The sequence below is a fragment of the Rhincodon typus genome, chromosome 2 (assembly GCF_021869965.1).
Source record: "Rhincodon typus isolate 14 chromosome 2, sRhiTyp1.1, whole genome shotgun sequence".
NCBI lineage: Eukaryota > Metazoa > Chordata > Chondrichthyes > Orectolobiformes > Rhincodontidae > Rhincodon > Rhincodon typus.
Window position 1 is genome coordinate 123,351,677 of NC_063333.1, and position 18,251 is coordinate 123,369,927.

At 39.9% G+C, this 18,251-nt stretch overlaps 1 protein-coding gene across 1 annotated transcript in view; it reads left to right on the forward strand.

The window, feature by feature from the left end:
- The window catches only part of LOC109921968 (endonuclease/exonuclease/phosphatase family domain-containing protein 1-like), a 62,566-nt gene extending 45,225 nt beyond the window's left edge, over positions 1–17,341 (forward strand). Inside the window, exons 5-7 of the mRNA XM_048608929.1 lie at positions 1,226–1,352; positions 6,983–7,177; positions 16,178–17,341. Coding sequence (XP_048464886.1) covers positions 1,226–1,352; positions 6,983–7,177; positions 16,178–16,377 — 522 coding nt within the window. The 3' untranslated portion in view covers positions 16,378–17,341. The remainder of the gene's footprint in view (positions 1–1,225; positions 1,353–6,982; positions 7,178–16,177) is intronic.
- The last annotated feature ends 910 nt before the right edge of the window (positions 17,342–18,251 follow it).

The window sequence follows — 18,251 nt, forward strand, 5'->3', positions numbered from 1 at the left end:
TACAGCCCCTTTCCTAATTGGACTATCCACATACGGTTTCAAGAAGCCTTCCTAGATGCTCCTTACAAACTCTGCCCCATCCGAGTCCCAAGCTGTAAGTGAGTCCCAGTCAATATATGGGAAGTTAAAATCACCCACGACAACAACTCTGTTACTCTTCCATCTTGCCAAAATCTGCCTACATATCTGTTCTTCTATCTCCCACTGGCTGTTGGGAGGCCTATAGTAAAACCCAAACATTGTGATTGCACCCTTCCTGTTCCTGAGCTCTACTCATGTTGCCTCACTATATAAGCCATCCAAGGTGTCCTCCCGCAGTACAGCTGTGATATTCTCCTTAACAAGTAGTGCAATTCCCCCATCCTTTTTATATCCTCCTCTATCCCTTCTGAAACATCTGTATTCTGGAACGTTAAGCTGCCAATCCTGTCCCTCCCTTAATCACGTCTCTGCAATAACAACAACATCATAGCTCCAAGTATTAATCCAAGCTCTAAGTTCATCTGCTTTACCTGTTACACTTCTTGTATTGAAACAGATGCACTTCAGTTCCACCAGATCCGCAACCATACCCTGCCTGCGCTTCCTCTGAGTCTTACTGACCCTATTCTCTAGTTCTGTTTCAGTCCATTCACCTTTGCCTTGTTTGCCACCCCCCCACCAAGCTAGTTTAAATCCTCCTGAGTGACACCAGCAAACCTCCCAGCCAGAATATTTGTGCCCCTCCAGTTTAGATGCAACTCGTCCTCCTTGTACAGGTCCCACCTGCCCCGGAAGAGATCCCAATGGCCCAGATATCTGAAAGCCTCCGTCCTACATCATCTGTTTAGCCACATGTTGAGCTGTACTATCCTCCTATTTCTAGCCTCACTGGCACGTGGCATAGGGAGCAATCCTGAGATTACAACCTTGGAGGTCTTGCTTTTTAACTTTCTACCTAACTCCCTGAACTGCTGCTACAGGGCCTCGTCCCTCATCCTATCTATATCGGTAGTACTGAAATGTACCACAACTTCTGGCTGTTCACCCTCTCCCTTCAGAATGCTTTCTGCCCATTCAGAGACATCCTGGACTCTAGCACCCGGGAGGCAATACACCATCCAGGAGCCTCTTTTACATCCACAGAAGCGCCCATCTGTATCCCTAACTGTAGAGTCCCCTATGACTACTGCTCTAATGATCTTTGTCCTTCCCTCCTTCTACTTTTTGTGTTTTGTTTCTGCAGTTTGGAACAATGAATGTTACCCTGGTAAATATCCACCTGAAAGGAGCAGTCCCTACGGAAGAGAAAACTCCCAGTGAAAGCCATCCAATGTCTCTGTTTACAGACACTCTCCAGGAGACCCTGAAAGGTAAAACACTGCACTGTTTGCAAAAGAATTTCCACCCTTCGCCTAATTTATCTGCAGTAATTTCTTACGAGAAACCTTGGCTATAGTGCAGCAGCAAGTTGGGTTCACTATACCTTTACTCCAAGAATAGCTACTGAGTGTGTAAGGAGCTCTGTCCAATCACGTGGAACTGGAGCCCGAATCTTTAGGGTTTCAGAAGATATTCTCTCTTACAGAATAATAAAAGTCTAGTTCTTGGAATGCTGAGTACCTGAAGAAAGGTAGAAAGTTACTGTCAGCATCTGTGGTGAGACAAACAAATTAACATTTCGAGTTTAATATCACTCTTTGGAAATCAATGACGCTGCCAGACCTGCTGAGTTTCTCCAACTCTTTGTTTTCATTTCCTCTATTACCATTTTTTGTTTACAGTTATGCTTAATAATGTTAATGTTTATTTCCAAGAATGTGGACCTGATGTTACCACATGTACAATTGTTATTTCTTTTTCTCTTCCTTCTGCTCCTGTCCTAAGGATGTGATGGTTGGTTCCTGTTGATTCCTTGCCACCTTTCTGTACTTCTCTGCACTTACCATCATTATACATGGGAATAATATTAACAAAATGCTATGTTATGTATAACAAATTTGTCAGTCTATATACATAGTTTCTGAGCTGTTTAGTTAACTTTAATTGATGGTTAATATTACACCAACTTTGAGGGATTATTTCAGAAAATGACCAGGTCACAACACTAATCCTAATGTTTTAAATACAGTATTTTTGGATATTATTTCTGATGTACAAAGCTACTGTACTATGCATTGGCCGTAAAATTGATCTAGTTTTTCATTTATATATGGCCAATACTACCTTCTATCTTGAAAAACAGTGGAATGACCTTGGTGTCCTGGCCAATATTCGTCATTCAACTAACATTGCTACTGCTTTTTGCTTGCTCCCTGGCTGCAGAATTTGCAACAACAGTGATGACACCTTTTTAAAAATACTTTATTAACAGTGAAGTGCTTCAGTGGAGCCCCTGAGGGTTGTGAAAGATGTAGTAGAAGTGCAGGTCTTTTCACAGACTTGTGATATCTCAACAGCGTCTATGCCAACGTTACATTATTTGCGCAGTAAGGGAAGAATAAAGCTGAGTGCATGAGTCCTTGGTGGAGATGTAAGATTTATTTTGCTTATGAGGATGCTGGATTGTCTACACTGCCAAGCAGTTGATGTTTAACAGGTCATTTCTGGTGTTTTCTAGTATTTTTGATCAGCTGTAGTTAAACCTTTCAAACCAAGAATCATTGACATGAAAACAAAGTATTTGTCAAACTTTATTTATTACATAGACTGTACTGCCACTGGTATTCCACCCCTAAGATATGATTTTGTTTTTATTAATGTTTTTTCTTAAATTAATAAACACCGTCATAGAAGGATACAGCCCACTGTTATTCATCATTTATATAAATAATTTGGATGAGAATTCAGGAGGTACTGTCAACGGGTTTGTGGATGACACAAAGTTTGGTGGTATAGTGGACAGTGAAGAAGGTTATCTGGGAGTACAGCAAGATCTTGATCAGCTGGGTCAGTGGGCTGAGGAATGGCAGATGGAGTTTAATTTAGATAAATGCAAGGTGTTGCATTTTGATAGGTCAAACTAGGGCAGGACTTACACAGTCAATGGTAGGGCTCTGGGGAATGTTAAAGAACAAAGAGATCTAGGGGTACAGGTTCATAGCTCCTTGAAAGTGGAGTCACAGGTAGACGGGGTGGTGAAGAAGGCTTTCAACTTGCTTCCTTTCAGCGGTCAGAGCGTTGAGTGTAGGAGTTGGGACGTCTTGTTGCAGCCATGTGTACACATTTCGAGTACTGCGTATAGTTCTGGTTACCCTACTATAGACAGGATATTATTAAACTAGAAAGAGTGCAGAAAAGATTTACTAAGATGTTTCCTGGACTGGAAGGTTTGGGTTATAAGGAGAGGCTGAACAGGCTGGGAGTTTTTTTTCCCTGGAGTGTAAGAGACTGAGGGGTGACCTTATAGAGGTCAATAAAATCACGAAAGGCATAAATAAGATAGAGAGCCAGCAGCTTTTCCCTATGGTAGGGGAGTTTAAAACTAGAGGGCATGGGTTTGAGGTGAGAGTGGAGAGATACAAAAGGTTTCAGAGGGGCAATCTTCTCACACAGAGGGTGGTGAGCCCCTGGAACAGGCTACCAGAGGTAAGTTGGAGGCAAGTACTATTTTGTTGTTTTAAGAAACATGGATGGGATAGGTATGGAGGGATATGGATCAAATGCAGGCAAATGGGATTAGATTAATTGTGAAAACTGGACAGTTTGGATAAGTTGGGTTGAAGGGCCTGTTTCCATGCTGAAAACCTCTATGACTCTAATTGTAAATTTATACAGTTTGTTTAAACCCTTTTTCAATTCCTTTAAATGTTCCAATTTAAACATAACTAGCAACAAAGTTTTAGTGTTAAACAAGCTAAAGGTTAGTTTATTATCTAACCATTGCTGACAATTGCTAAGTAAATAAAAGTAACACAGTTATTAGTATAAGAAGATACAAAGGATAAAAATAGATGAAAGGAAGGCCAGTTGATGATAATTGCAGGCCCGTGAGTTACTGAAAAATTCTCTCGGAGTTGAAGGGGTTGACAACTTGAAAATGCAATTCAGCAACTACAATGGTTTTTGAAGTTGAACAGTTGGAAGTTGCTTTAACAGATGGATTTGAGCAAAACAAGTTCTGGAAGGCAGTGAAGGCTCTTTTATATCTCTTTTATGGCATTGCAGGTGATGGTCCCTTGGTAGTCTAGTTCAGTACGCAGCAGTTCTTAGCTGGCTTGCCTTTGTGTCCTCTCCCTCTTGAGAGCTTTCTGATGTGAACTGATGCAGTCTGTCAGAGATCTTCTTGGTGATCTTTTCAAAATGCTCCTTTAGCCTGTCTTCAGATCAAAATTCAAAATGGCTGCTATTAATGTTAAGAATCAGAGTTCCACAGAGTTAGCATTTGTGTTCCTGGAACTCTCTTTGAGGGGCCCTTCCAGTCTCCTGCAACATTTTTCTCTGAAACTTTGAATTCTCAAACTTTAATAAGCGCCTACTGTAACAAACATGAGAAACTCAGCAGATCTGGCAGCGTCTGTGGAGAGAGAAACAGAGTTAACAATTCAAGTCTGATATGTCATGATACAACACTTCTTCAGAACTCAGTGGACCTATTGGACCTATTATGTTGTTCAAGGGGTAATTGAATTCTAAATTGCTCCACTTTGAGTTGATGTTGAGTTAATACCCCAGCTATGTTTTTCCAGCTGAAATGAATCAATGGGGATATCCATATGACCCTGGGAGCCACTTAGCAGGATTCTGTATTTCGGTGAGACTAGCCTCCTGTACAAAAATACGTATGACTCTTACACAGTCATGACAAAACTCTCAATTTACAACTGGTTAATAAACAGGCAACCACAATAACTAATACCTTAGACAGGGAACCAGTAAAAGCTGATTTAATGTTAACTACCACTAAGTTCTAATTTTAAGACAGTTTTAAAATCTCATTTTAGCACTAATTTCAAGTATGGTTCTAATCCCATCCTGAATAAATGTTAGTGTTCCATTGAATTTGATTCTGCCTGTTCAGAAACATTTAAATAATTGATTTTTTTTCAAGTCATACATTCTGTCTGCCCAGCTGCAACCCAACATTTCACAACTTTGTATTGTTCAGTAGCTGCCTTCCATTGTCTGTTGGAGCATTGCAAAGACCAGGTAGATCCCTTGTACTGAATTACATGCCAAGTTGCTAACTGCCATCATTCATTCAGCATTAACAGCCTCCCTACTTGTTTGTTTGTTTATTTGGAAGACTGAAGCCATTGTGTTTAGCCTGTGTCAAAAGCTTCATTTCTTTGGCACTGAATCCATTCACCTCCTCTAGGCTGAACCAGATTGTTTGAAATAAAGAAATAAATAACTTCATGAACTATTTAGATGTGCACTTGCGATGCAAAGGCATGCAAGGTTATTGACTAAGTGCTGGAAAATGGGACTAAAATAGATAGGTGGTTATTTCTAACTGGCATGGGCAGAGTGGGCTGAAGGGCCTGTCTCTGTACTGTAGGACTCTGTGACTCTATGACATAGAAGCATGAGTCATTGATATGTACAGCAGTGGAAAGGGCCCTTCAGCCCAAACTGGTCCATGCTGACCAACAAGTCCATCCACGCTAACCCCATTTCCCTGCACTTGGCCCATATCCTTCTAAACCTTTCCCATCCAAGTATTCGTCCAAATGCCTTTTAAATGTTGTTAATGTACCCACCTCAACCACTTCTCCTGGCAGCTCATGCCATATGCGTACCATCCTCTGTGAAGAAACCTTGCCCCTCAGGTTCACATGTATTCTTTCCCCTCTTACCTTAAACTGATGCCTTCTAGTCCTCGATTCCCCAACCCTGGGAAAAAGACTGAGTGCATCCACCCTATCCATGCCTCTCATGATCTTATGCACTTCTATAAGATCCCCCCTCTGTCTCCTAAGCTCGAAAGAAAAAAGTCCTAGCTTGTCCAACCTCTCCCGAGAACTCCGTCTCTTGAATCCTGGCAACATCCTTGTAAATTTCTTCTGCGCTCTTTCCGGTTTAATAACATCTTTCCTATAGCAAGCTGACTAAAACTGAACACAATACTCCAACATAACTTCCCAACTCACTGCCCTGTCTACCTGTGACTCCACTTTCAGAGAACCGTGCACCTGAACTCCAAGGTCTCTCTGTTCCACTACACTCCATTAGGCTCTACCATTCATCATGAAACTCCTACCTTGACTTGACTTTCCAAAATGCAATACCTTACACCTATCTATATTAAAATCCATGTATGTAGCACCTTTCAAGACCTCAAGATATTCGAAAGTACTTGAAAGTCAATTAAATACTTTTGAAGTGAAGTCACTGTTATAATGCTATTTTTAATTCTCTTTTTATTTAATCTGATTTTCTAATCAACCTGTTCAGAGTTATTACAACACACCTCTGGAGCAGGTGGGACTTGAACCCAGGCCTCCTGGTCCAGTGTTAGGAACACAAGAGGGCCTGTTATAATGTTAATATCTTCAACTCCAATTGAAATCCACATCTTGCCAAATTACTGAGATTATTTACTTTCATCTCTATAACACTGTTCACAAATGTCCCTACCTAGCCCTCTCTAGTTCTGAACATCACCTTTGTCAATTCTGAGTTACAATTACTGCTGGCTTCCCTAGATAACTTCAACTCGTACAAATAACTTGTGCTGATATCCTGTGTTGCAATGTGCGAGGACAATGACTCCATCAGACCAAAATGACTAAAGAACCAGTTTGTTCCTTCAGGCCAGTAGCAGGGAAAAGGTTAAATCTCCTAAAACTTCTTTTATTGAAGAAGAAAATAGTAATACTGAGTCAAATCCAGATTCATGGATGTTAATGGTAGCTCTTTGGTGCTGAAGAGCCTGAATTCTCTTACATGTTGAATGCACCCTGGATTAAAACTGTTCCCTAGTGATTGACTGCACACTACTAATAAGCCAGATAGAGCTGTTAATGACTAAAATTGTTGAAATGGTTTGTTTTATTTGTAGGTGAAAAGGACATTGTTATTTTGGGGGACTTCAATCTGTCACCTGATGTGAATGATTTTGACCTCCTACGAAAGGAAAGATTCCTTCACTGTGTTCCAGCAAATACTTACACAAACATTAGCACTAAGAACCCCCAGGGTTCAAAATCTACAGACAACATCTGGATCAGTCGCTCACTCAAGAAAACATATTCAGGTATGAATCAAATCTGATGAGGACAAATTGGCAGCCATGCAAACTATACAATTTGTTCTTTTTTTCTTAAGTTAAAAACTGTACAAGTCACAAGGTAGATATGTGGTTAAATTAAATGATCTGGATGCTCCTTTCTAACTAGCTTGTTACAGAACTACTGTTATAATGTAATGCAGTGGCATTTGGTGACTTGGAATATGTGAACCACAGTCCAGTGTGCTTTCAGTTTGTTGTTTGTCATGCATGCAAATACTGCATGAGAATAGAATATATATATATCCTCTTAGAACAATTCCAATTACCTTTATCTTTAATTTTGACCATGTCATTAAGTATAATCCAATTAAGAATCCAAAATCTGTGTGCGGCACTGCTCCCTCACAGCGCCAGGGACCCAGATTCAATTCTAGCCTGGGGTAACTGCCTGTGTGGAGTTTGTACCTTCTCCCTCTGTCTGCATCAGTTACATCCGGGTGCTCCGGTTTCCTCCCACAGTCCAAAGTTTAGGTGGATTGGCCATGTTAAATTGCCCATAGTATCTAGGATGTACAATACATAAAATGATCCATACCATCCCTACAGTGTGGAAACAGGCCCTTCATCCCAACAAGTCCACACCGACCCTCGGAGCATCCCACCCAGACCCATTCCATAAACTCACCTAATCTACACATCCCTGAACACTGGGAAATTTAGCATGGCCAATCCACCTAGCCTGCACATCTTTGGACAGTGGGAGGAAACCGGAGCACCCGGAGGAAACCTACACAGATATGGAGAGAATGTGCAAACTCCACACAGACAGTTGTCTGAGGGGGAAACGAACCCGGGCCTCTGGCGCTGTGAGGCAGCAGTGCTAACCACTGAGCCACCGTGCCGCCCCAGGTTAGGTAGATTAGCCAGTGTGAATACAGGGATAGGGTGGAGGGCTGAGTCTGGGTGGAATGCTCTGTGGAGAATCCTTGAGACTTGATGGGCCAAATGGCCTTTTGCTGGACTGTAGGGATTCTATGATTTCCTGTCTGAAAGCCTTGGTGCTATCAACTTATCTCATTCATAAATTCCTGTTGTTTGCATTTATAATGGAAGTTGTCATCTATACTTGTAATGTTATAAATATGCCCTACCAGAAGTGGTGGTGTAGATCCCACAGTTGTGCATCTCCATGTAGCTTATACCACAGAGAAAATCCATTGTTCTAATCAACTCTATTTCCCAAGTGCCCAACATTTTGTTTTTTAACAAAAGATACTTACTAAATAAAGGAACTGTAATATAAAGGAAGGCCAGAATGTGTGACTTTAAGGTAATGATAAGAATTACATCTGGATTACTTAGTACGTCCTTCACTTCAGGGTTCCACTCAGTCTTCACTCCCTGCCATGTGATGCTGATACTAATGGACATCTTCTACTGTGCTGGTCAAAAAGTTCATAATGTCATCTAATTCACTACTTCAAACACAAAAATTAAGTCTGTATTTACAGAACTTTTTTTTTCCTTTTATAAACTCTTCAAAGTCTTATGTTTTGCTCCTTATCTAAGGTTCTAGGTTTGCTAACAAAATTCAACTAATGCCATCTACTGCCCATCACCTTGCCGTTAAAGTCCATCATCTATAGATGATTCTAACTGACAGTTAGAGTTTTCAAGATTATGATCAATGTTTTCGGGTTATACAAAGGATTAAAGGCATATAGATGTTGAGGTGTTGATCTCCAGGAATGGCACAGCAGGCTCAAAGGGCTGAGTAGCCTACTCCTGCTTCTATATTCCCCAGGGTTTTCATAAGTGAGCCTGATTTTGTCCTGCCTGATATCCACACTGCATGTATTTTCCAGCAAAGGCAGTCTGAATACAACCAGCAAAGATCCAGATGATTATTTAGTCACCTTCACCATTTCCTTAGAAGCATTGCAGCATCCTCTTTCTCACCAGATTCTGCAGAAGTTATTTTCTTGGTGGATTACTCACTGTAATGAAAGGATGGGGAAGTGATACCCACACTGTGTTGACCATGATCTGTAGATGAATAAAGGGATATTTGTCAAGGTATTATTTAAATTGACAGTATGCCATTGATATAAAATAAGTAAACGTTGAAAAACAACAACAATTTGCATTTTTCTAGCTCTTTTCATGAAATAAAAAAAGTCCTATAGTACACCATGGAGCCATTATCAGACGAACATACAAATTAGGAGCAGGAGTAGATCTCTTTGCCTGTCAAGCCTGCTCTACCATTCAGGAAGATCATGAGTAATCTAATTATTCCAAATGCCCATCTATCCCCAATAATCTTTTGCTTTATGTGCACTTTGCCTTTAAGAGAGTTCGCCTTTAAGGACTTCATGTGCTGTGTGTATACAGTGCTGTGACTCTGTCTGGCAGATAGTCTGCTGCGGGCCACCAAGCAGCAAACGTAAATAAAGCAGGTGGTCTGCTGTAATGTTTGCTGCTTAACTGTATTGTGTTTTACTGTGCTGATTAAACTAACTCACTGAGATAATCAGCCTCTGATGAGAGATTAATTGTTAGATTAATTATTTTTAATTATTAATCATTAACATAAACAGGGGTGGAATACATCATGCAGATAAGGCCTGTTACTTGAGCAGTCACCAAGGAAGTTGTTCTACAGGTAGAACACATGGTTGAGTTTGATACAATATGTTAAAGTGCATGAGACAATTCTTGTTATCTTTGTTACATCACTAAGATTGCCGAAAACACAGCTTGGTGGTAGCAGACAAAACCCTATCAAGTAGCCAGTTTAGCTCACTTGAGAAAGGCAAGTGATCAGGTTGTTGATGATACTGAGCAAAGGAAGGTCAAAGGCATTTGATCAGAATGTCCACAAAATTCCCTAGTTGGGACATAGCAGACTTCCTAACAGAATTTAAAATGCTTTAAATGTGCTCCAAGTTATGTTTATAGATTTAGATGTGTCCAATGCAGAAAAACTAGCCATTAAGATTTGCTTGGCAATTAGGAATGCACATCTACATAGACTTACCACATCAGAACCAACAGCCAAAGAGTTTTTTAAAAAATCCCAAAAGGTATGGATCACATTAGAAAACCTATTAAGTATCAGAAACGAAAACAAAAATTGGTGGAAAAGCTCAGCAGGCCTAGTAGTATCTGTGGTGAGAAATCAGAGTTAACGTTTCGGGTTCAGTGATCAGACTAAACTCGGCAGGTCACCGCACCCAAAACGTTATCTCTGATTTTTTTCTCCACAGGTGCTGTCAGACCTGCTGAGCTTTTCCAGCAACTTCTGTTTTTGTTCCTGATTTACAGCATCTGCAGTTCTTTTGGTTTTTATCAGATTAAACTTCTGTATTTATTGATTAGAATTCAGGTCATTTAGTCAGAAGTCTGCAGGATCCATTGACTGCTTTATGAACAGATGCAGAGGAAAAGGCTCATTACGTGATCTTTCTAGTAGGGTGCTCACAAACAGAATTGTCAAGTTGGTAATCACATCCACCATCAAGGAAGTTTTCCAGAAAGGTTTGTTAGATAAACAAAACATTTATACCATCAAAGAGCTACTGAAGGATGGAACACAAGTACAAAATGATATTCCCAGGTCAACGAAGCTTACAGATCCTAACCTTGAACTCAACAGTTGAGACAATCATTTGAAGACTCGAGCATAGCAAGCCGTGTGGATGCACAATATAGTGCTTCGCCTTCAATAAGTTTTCAAGGCTTAAGGCAGAAGTGGCCATTTCAATCAGTGCACGAGAGCCAACACTGATGCAACTACAATGAGCTGTGCACCAACCCAAAGAAGATGCACACAGGGAGTACCCTCAGGTTGGAATAAAGAACATCCTGCCCGGGATGTATACTGATCAACAAACCTGATACTGGTGACAGACACAATGAGAAAAAGACTGCTGACCCCAAGATTCACACTATGAACCATTTGGAAAACATCCATATTATCACTCCGTACTAAGAGTTTGCCAAATTACAAGTTATTTGTTTTCCAGAAGTTATAACATGGGGCAAGTGCCAATTTCCTATCCCTGTGAATTCCAAAAAAAAAGTACCCAAACATAGGAAGCCATAATGAAACCTATAAATGTAGCTCACCAATTTCATGCGCAGGAGCGATAGCGTTGCATTGAAAGTACAATCAATCTTCCTGGATGTTGCAGATGTTCTACATCATAGACATTGCTGGATCAGCATGGATCATCGTTTTGGTTCTCTTTGTTCCAATATGGGCATACATCCCAATCCAGATACAATAGAGGACATTAAAGTCATGCCAACTCCTAAGACAATTTTGATCTTTGAAAATTTCTAGGTCTCTTTAATTTCTTCCCTGTTTTGCTCAAAGATCTTCATTGTTAGGAAATTATTGAGAACTTGCATTGCTTACTGTTGCACGAGGACCACCAGAGCATCTTTGAAGCACTGAAATAGTCACCGTCAAAAGCATCAAACTTGCAATTCTATGACCCCGGAGAGACAACAGTCTTTGAAGATAGATGTCTCACCAAGACGTCTGGGAACATGTCAGTAAAAAGCAAATTGATTGCATTTGGTTCAAAAGCTTTCTTGAGAGTCCAACTACTCAAATATTCAGAGACAACCATTAGCTTTAGTTTTGAAGTCATGCTTTTGTATGCCTCTGCAGTCAGCAAAAGATTTGTGGTGGAAACAGATTGCAAACCATTTGGAGATGATTTGATGAAAACCATTGACCAGTATGTTGCCAAAATTGCAGTGTTTCCTGACCAAGAAATCCGAGGGTATAACTTTGAGGTTCATTACAGACCAGGTAACCTGATGCTCACACTTAGCAGACTACCCAATCTGTTGAGAACAGAAGCTATTCCCTGGGATCTGCAAGTTGATTTCATTAACGTCAAATTTTAAGATGTTGTCCAATTGACTTAGTACCTTTCATTCAGTTCGAAGGCTAGCCACTGTAAGAAGGTATAGAAAAAGATTCCATGCTAAAGAAATTATAGAAAAACATTGTTGAAGGATGAACTTATTCAATTCAGTATGTCCATGAACACATGAGACTTGCTGGCTTTTTTGGGATGAGCTAGGCATCTTTCTAGGTGTCATTTATAAAGGAAGGAAGGTCATCATGCTAGAATCATTATGACCTAATATTGTTCAACAACAACTTTTCCAATTTATGCCCACATGAGAGAGATGAGAAGACTTGTAAGAGAGCCAGTATATTGGCTTAGTATTAGCAGTGACATCTCTGCTTGTTAAGAACTGCAAGGCATGTCATGAGTATATGCCAAGTTACTGCAAACAGCCATTGATTCTGTATAAATTGCCTGCCCTGTCTTGGTCCTGAATGGAATTACATCTTTTTCATGTCCATGGAAATGACTTGCATCGTTATCATTGACTACTTTTACCCCATCATTTGTCAATTCATCAAGTACAACAATTACATGCACTCTGAGCTGCATTTTAGATCATTTGACATCCCGAGAGAGATTATTACAGATAATGCTCCACAATGTATTGGCAAACCAAACCAGGATGTGTAGAAAAATGGATTATTGATCACATTACTTCCTCTTTGCATTATCCCAGCTCCAAGCTCTAGCTGAAAGCATGATTCACCCAATGAAAAATCTAATCCTCCAGTGTCGGCAGTTGAAGCAAGATCTGCTTATTAAAATTTTACATTTGAGAGCATAATCACCAAGTGCAATCATTCCATCCCTGGCAGAGTTCACGTTTGGCAGGCCAGTGCATTCGAATTTACTGAGTTCTACCCAAAATATTCCTTTTAGAACTCAAAAGCAGCTTGTAAAACTGCAAGATGACAAACATGCACAATAAAAATGCAGAATTGCCAAAGTTACCAGTGGGACAGTAAGCTCTCATTCAGAGCTACCAGAGAAGGGACATGGTGACCAGCCAAAGTGACAAGAATGTGTTTAAAACGAAGATCCTGTTAGATTCATGACATGACAATGCACTGGTGAGTCAGAACTAAGGGCAAATCAGGTCTGTTTCAGTTTCCCAATCGCCCCAGTACTGTTGTGTCATGAGCAAGATTCTGAAATCCAATAGAAATGACAAACAATAGCACTGATGACTCTGAGCAATTAATGGCACCACCAAACAAAGTCACCACCCCAGGATACAAGTATGAACAAAAGATTCATTGGGTACCACAATACCCTATTATGAATACAATGAAATTATGGAAAATGTGAAGGTTTTGTTCTTTGAAGGCTAGTTCTCATTCTTTCTACTGGAGGTGGGCAACGGGACAGTGGTCATCCAGTGTCATGTGTAGCTGCCCATGGTCATTAGCCAAGATGATTTAGACAGGAAATATCCTTTTTGCGTCTGCCCTGACGAGACCCTTCAGGATCCTATAGAGTTGCCTACTCTTTTAAACCCCAGATGATACAAGCCGAGCCTGTCCAAGCTTTCCTCATAAGACAAACCACCTATCCAGACATTAATCTAGTAAACATTCTCTGAACTGCTTCCAATGCACTTGCATCCTTCCTCAAGTAAGGAGACTGATATTGTACATTATTAAAAAATGTGGTCTCATTAACGTCCTGTGCAACTGAAACATAACCTTCCTTCTTTTGTATTTAATTCTCCACGCAATAAACAGTAGCATTTTATTAGCTTTCTTAATTATTTGTTGTACCTGCATACTCATCTTTTGCAATTCATGCATTTGGACATCAATATCCTCTGCAATCTCTCATCTTTTAGATTTTTTAAAATTCTGCCAAAATGGACAATTTCACATATTCCTGCAGTATTCTCCGATTGCCAGATCTTTGACCACTCACTTAGCCTATCTTTATCCCTATATATCCTTCTTGTTTTCTCTTCATATATTACTTTCTTACCTATCTTTGTGGTATCAGTAAATTCAACAACCATATCTTCATTTCCTTCATTTGTACCTGCATATCTGCAAGCAGTTCCATAAATAGTGAAAATTTGAAGCTCCAACATGGTCCATGTGGCACAGCATTTGTTACATCTTGCCAAAGAAAAAAGAATCCAATTATACCAGCTCATTTTAGCCAGTTCTGCTTTTGTGTCCTTGTAATTTCATTATCTAACTTTAAAATACCAGTTTTGGACCTCCTTTCCCCTTAAATTATTGAATTTTACATTCAATTTAATGATTGCTGCCAAGGTGGACCCCTTGCCTCCGAGCTTATCAATTAATCCTATTCATTGCACAATACCAATCTAATAAAGCCTACATTTTGTGAATTCATCTAGTCTACCTTTACCTATCCTATTTTTCCAGTCTGTATGTAGATTTAAATCGCCACGTGATTATTGCTGTACCATTCTGACAATCTCTTATAATTTCGTCCTTTATTCTCCATCCTGCCATGTGGTTACTATTAGGGGCCATGTACACCACTCCCACCGATTAATTTTCATCTTTATCAATTCTCAATTCTACTGGGACCGTTTCTACATCCTTATTTCCTGAAGTTAGGTCATTCCCTCTCTATTGTGCTAATACTATCATTAATTAATAGATCACTCCTCAACCATTTCATAACTTCCTATCCTCCTCAAATGCTATATATGTTTCAGTATTCAGTATTCCCATTCTATGTCTGTTTGCAGCCATATTTCTGTGATGGTATTTAGATTGTATATACAGTAAACGTTTTATTAATTGGCACCTATGGGACCAGGAGTGTACCAGTTGATCAAATATTCTGGATAATCAAGGTATGCAGTAAACCCTAACCAAACAAAGCTTTGAGATGTCAACATCACCTCAAAAAATCTATGTAAAAACATCAATGCACCTCCTAAAATCAATGTTAAAAACACTGTTTATATATAACTGAAAAAAATCATAGAAAATACGGGGAGACAGAGACCCATCAGTGCTTATGCACTCAGCCAGGGAATCCTGAAGATGGTTAGAGATTAAACCAGTCGGTTCAGTCGACGCACCCCCTCCAGCCCATCCTACAAAAACACTAAGTGTAAACTGAAACGTAGCAGTGAAAGGATCTTGCATGCACGATACTCACTCAGTTATGAGCAGCATGCTCTGTGTTGTGACTTCCCACCACCACCTTTGCACCCCCCTCAACCCATCCCAGTGGCACGTCCATCTCTCCTCCAGGAATGAGAATGCCCTCCAGTGCCGCCGCTCATGTGGCTGCAGCCACCAGTTCCTTTATCCCCTCGTCATTCTGGACGGCAATCCACAAAATCCACTAACATGCCAACTGTCTGGTCATCTTGGTTCTTGGCCGCATGGGTTTTCTCAGTCAGTACCTCTTCCTCCTGCTGCTTGGTTGAGTATTCCTCTTGCACCACGTCTATGGTGTCGATAACGTTGGCCATGGTTGTGTTCTCTGCTTTCTCCTGCAGGTTTGGCATTCTGATTTACAGCATAAATACTCAGGTATTGCGGTAGATTGCTGTATTTGAGGTATTTAATTTTTACAGGTTTGTCAAGAGTGCCACTTGATAAGCTGATGTTTAAAACAAAGTTTGCTGTAGTTTTACTTGAGGTACTGGCTAATCTGTTGTGTTTTGAATGTTATGTGCATTCAGATACAATAAAAATTGGCATTAAACTATATAAGCAGGCTTTAGGATGAGTGATTAAAAGTTTGGTCAAAGAGGTAAGTTTTAAGGAATATGGTAAGAGGAGGAGAGAGGTTTAAAGTGATAGGGAGGTTTAGACACTTCATTTACCTTCATGTTATACACTGTCATAAATAGCTCTGATAATACTTGGTGCAAAAATAACTTCAACTGTTTGAGTTCAATTTTATTTCTGATTTGTGTTTGCCTTTGACAGCAGTCTGATATTTTTAAGCTTTACTATTTTTTTCAAAATTCAGATATTACCACGGGTTACAGTGTCAGATAAAGAAGAAAGGCTTCTTTTCCGTCTCTCTCTGCAGCTCCCTGTCGTTGTGTGTGGTTTGCCTTCCTAAATATGTTTGCAATTTTTTTGCCCCCCGTGTTATGCAGGTCATTGGGCTGTTATTAGGGAAGGTCTCACCAACCCCTGGATTCCTGACTGTTGGTCATGGGGAGGAGTTGCGTCTGACCATTGTCCATTATGGGCAGAATTCTGCATAGACAAAGACTTAAACAGGAAAGTGCCATTTGGAAACGGCAGTGCAGTAACTGTTGATCAAGCCGATGGGAGCACGAAGGATGAGCGGTGACACGCAAAGACTGTATGCCATGTTGTTATTGGACATTTATCACAGAAGTTATTTGTCAATGAAACCAGTGAGTGACTGAATGTGAAAGAATCTAATCTGCCTTTTAACGAATAACTTTCAGTTGTGATGTGATTTATTTCTACTGCAAATAAGTATGTTATAGAGAAACATAGTCAATTGTTCTTTTTTGGTGGGGAACTGGAGTAAGAAGAGACTTTTAAATTGAAGAAAAGATACTTTATGCCAAATGAAGTGGCAGTTTAACATAATGTTATTAATATACCCTATTTTGAAAAAGAGAATGGCATTAAGTTTAGTTTCTTCCTTCTGTCTTTCCAGTTCAAAAACTGTCAAGGTACTGCACTATTCAATTCAATACCACTGATGTAGCTTGAATTCAGAAGCTAAACACAAAAAATCTACAGCTGCTGCTGGCATTTTGTGCTTTGGGTAACACATGATATAAAAGGTTAAATTTGTACATAAACCTTCCCAAAATAGTAAAACAAAAGATTTTATTTTGTGATTATTGCACAGAACTTTAGAATATATTTGTTCCTATTCTGATATTAGCAATACAAAAAGATTTAAAAAAAAGAATCTATTTGTACTGATCTTGTACTGGTACAGTACTTTATGGAGAGTGAAAATGTTTGGTACGCTAAGATTGCATCTATTGCACATTAGTAACATACTGCTGGGGTAATTCATAATTTGCCTGAACCCAGGGAGTTTTAAGGGATGAGTCTGCATTCTGCAGCAAAATGGTGCTAGCACAGTGTAGCTAGATCTACAGTCCAACACTTGAGCATTGACTGTCTCCTGTGAGCCTGTGACTAGAATACCAAAATGGTACCATTTATGACTATTACTATTATTACAACTTGTAATATGAAATTGTATGTTACTCTAAAAATGCACCTTTGATTTAAAAAGCTAATAAACTTAACCAATGTGAGTAAATTGCTGATGCACCTGTCATTGTTGAAGATATGAAGATGATTAAAATACTTTGTGTGATGCTGATTACGGAACGGTACCATTTAAGCATCACAAGTGACCTTTTACTTCTGAAAGAAAGTCAGTCCTGCCTTTGTCTTGCATAGGCTGGTATCAAAAACTCAGTGTAAATTAGTAATGGGCTGTGACTGGTTCAGGTTATTGATCCAGCAAGAAAGAAAGATGAGCATCATGCTTATTTTATTTCAAATCTACCAAAGAATTGAGTTTTAGTTGAAGGGAGAGTTGGCAAGCATTACAAATGCAATAAGCCTTGCCTAAAATTAAAAGGGACCTTTTCTGAAAAGATTGTAATGTTGTACCACTTGTATGATGTGAAAGCAAAGATGGTAAGAAAAGACAACGGTGAGTAAAAGGCAAAGCAAACATAGAGCAAACCCTCTTGACCATGTCCTGTCCACCCCTCGGTTTATACCCTGTCTCTCGATCCCAGTTCATGTTTTACCACGCTCCCCCCCCACCCCCCCCCCCACCCCACCCCCACACCCTTGACCCTGCCCGGCCTCCTTCTTTCTCACCCCAACTGTCCCTGTGTCCTAACTTCTGCTGGTAGACATAGAATCTTGATGCTTTGTTGCCCTGTTTCATCTCTTATCAACGAAGGCCCCTTCTCTGAGTGTGGGGTCTCCGTATATTCAAATATCTTAGTCATCCCAGTCTGGAGTGCACCTTGTTTGAATTGAGCCACTTCATATTGATTGAATTTCAAATAGGTACTTGTTCCCTTGCCAACACCATTGTTGTATAGCCTTGTCCTTCAGAACTCCTTGATATATTTTGTCACGTTTTGATGACCGACATTGAATTAAACATTAAATCCAAAATTGGATGCAAATGTGATATCATTGAGAGTA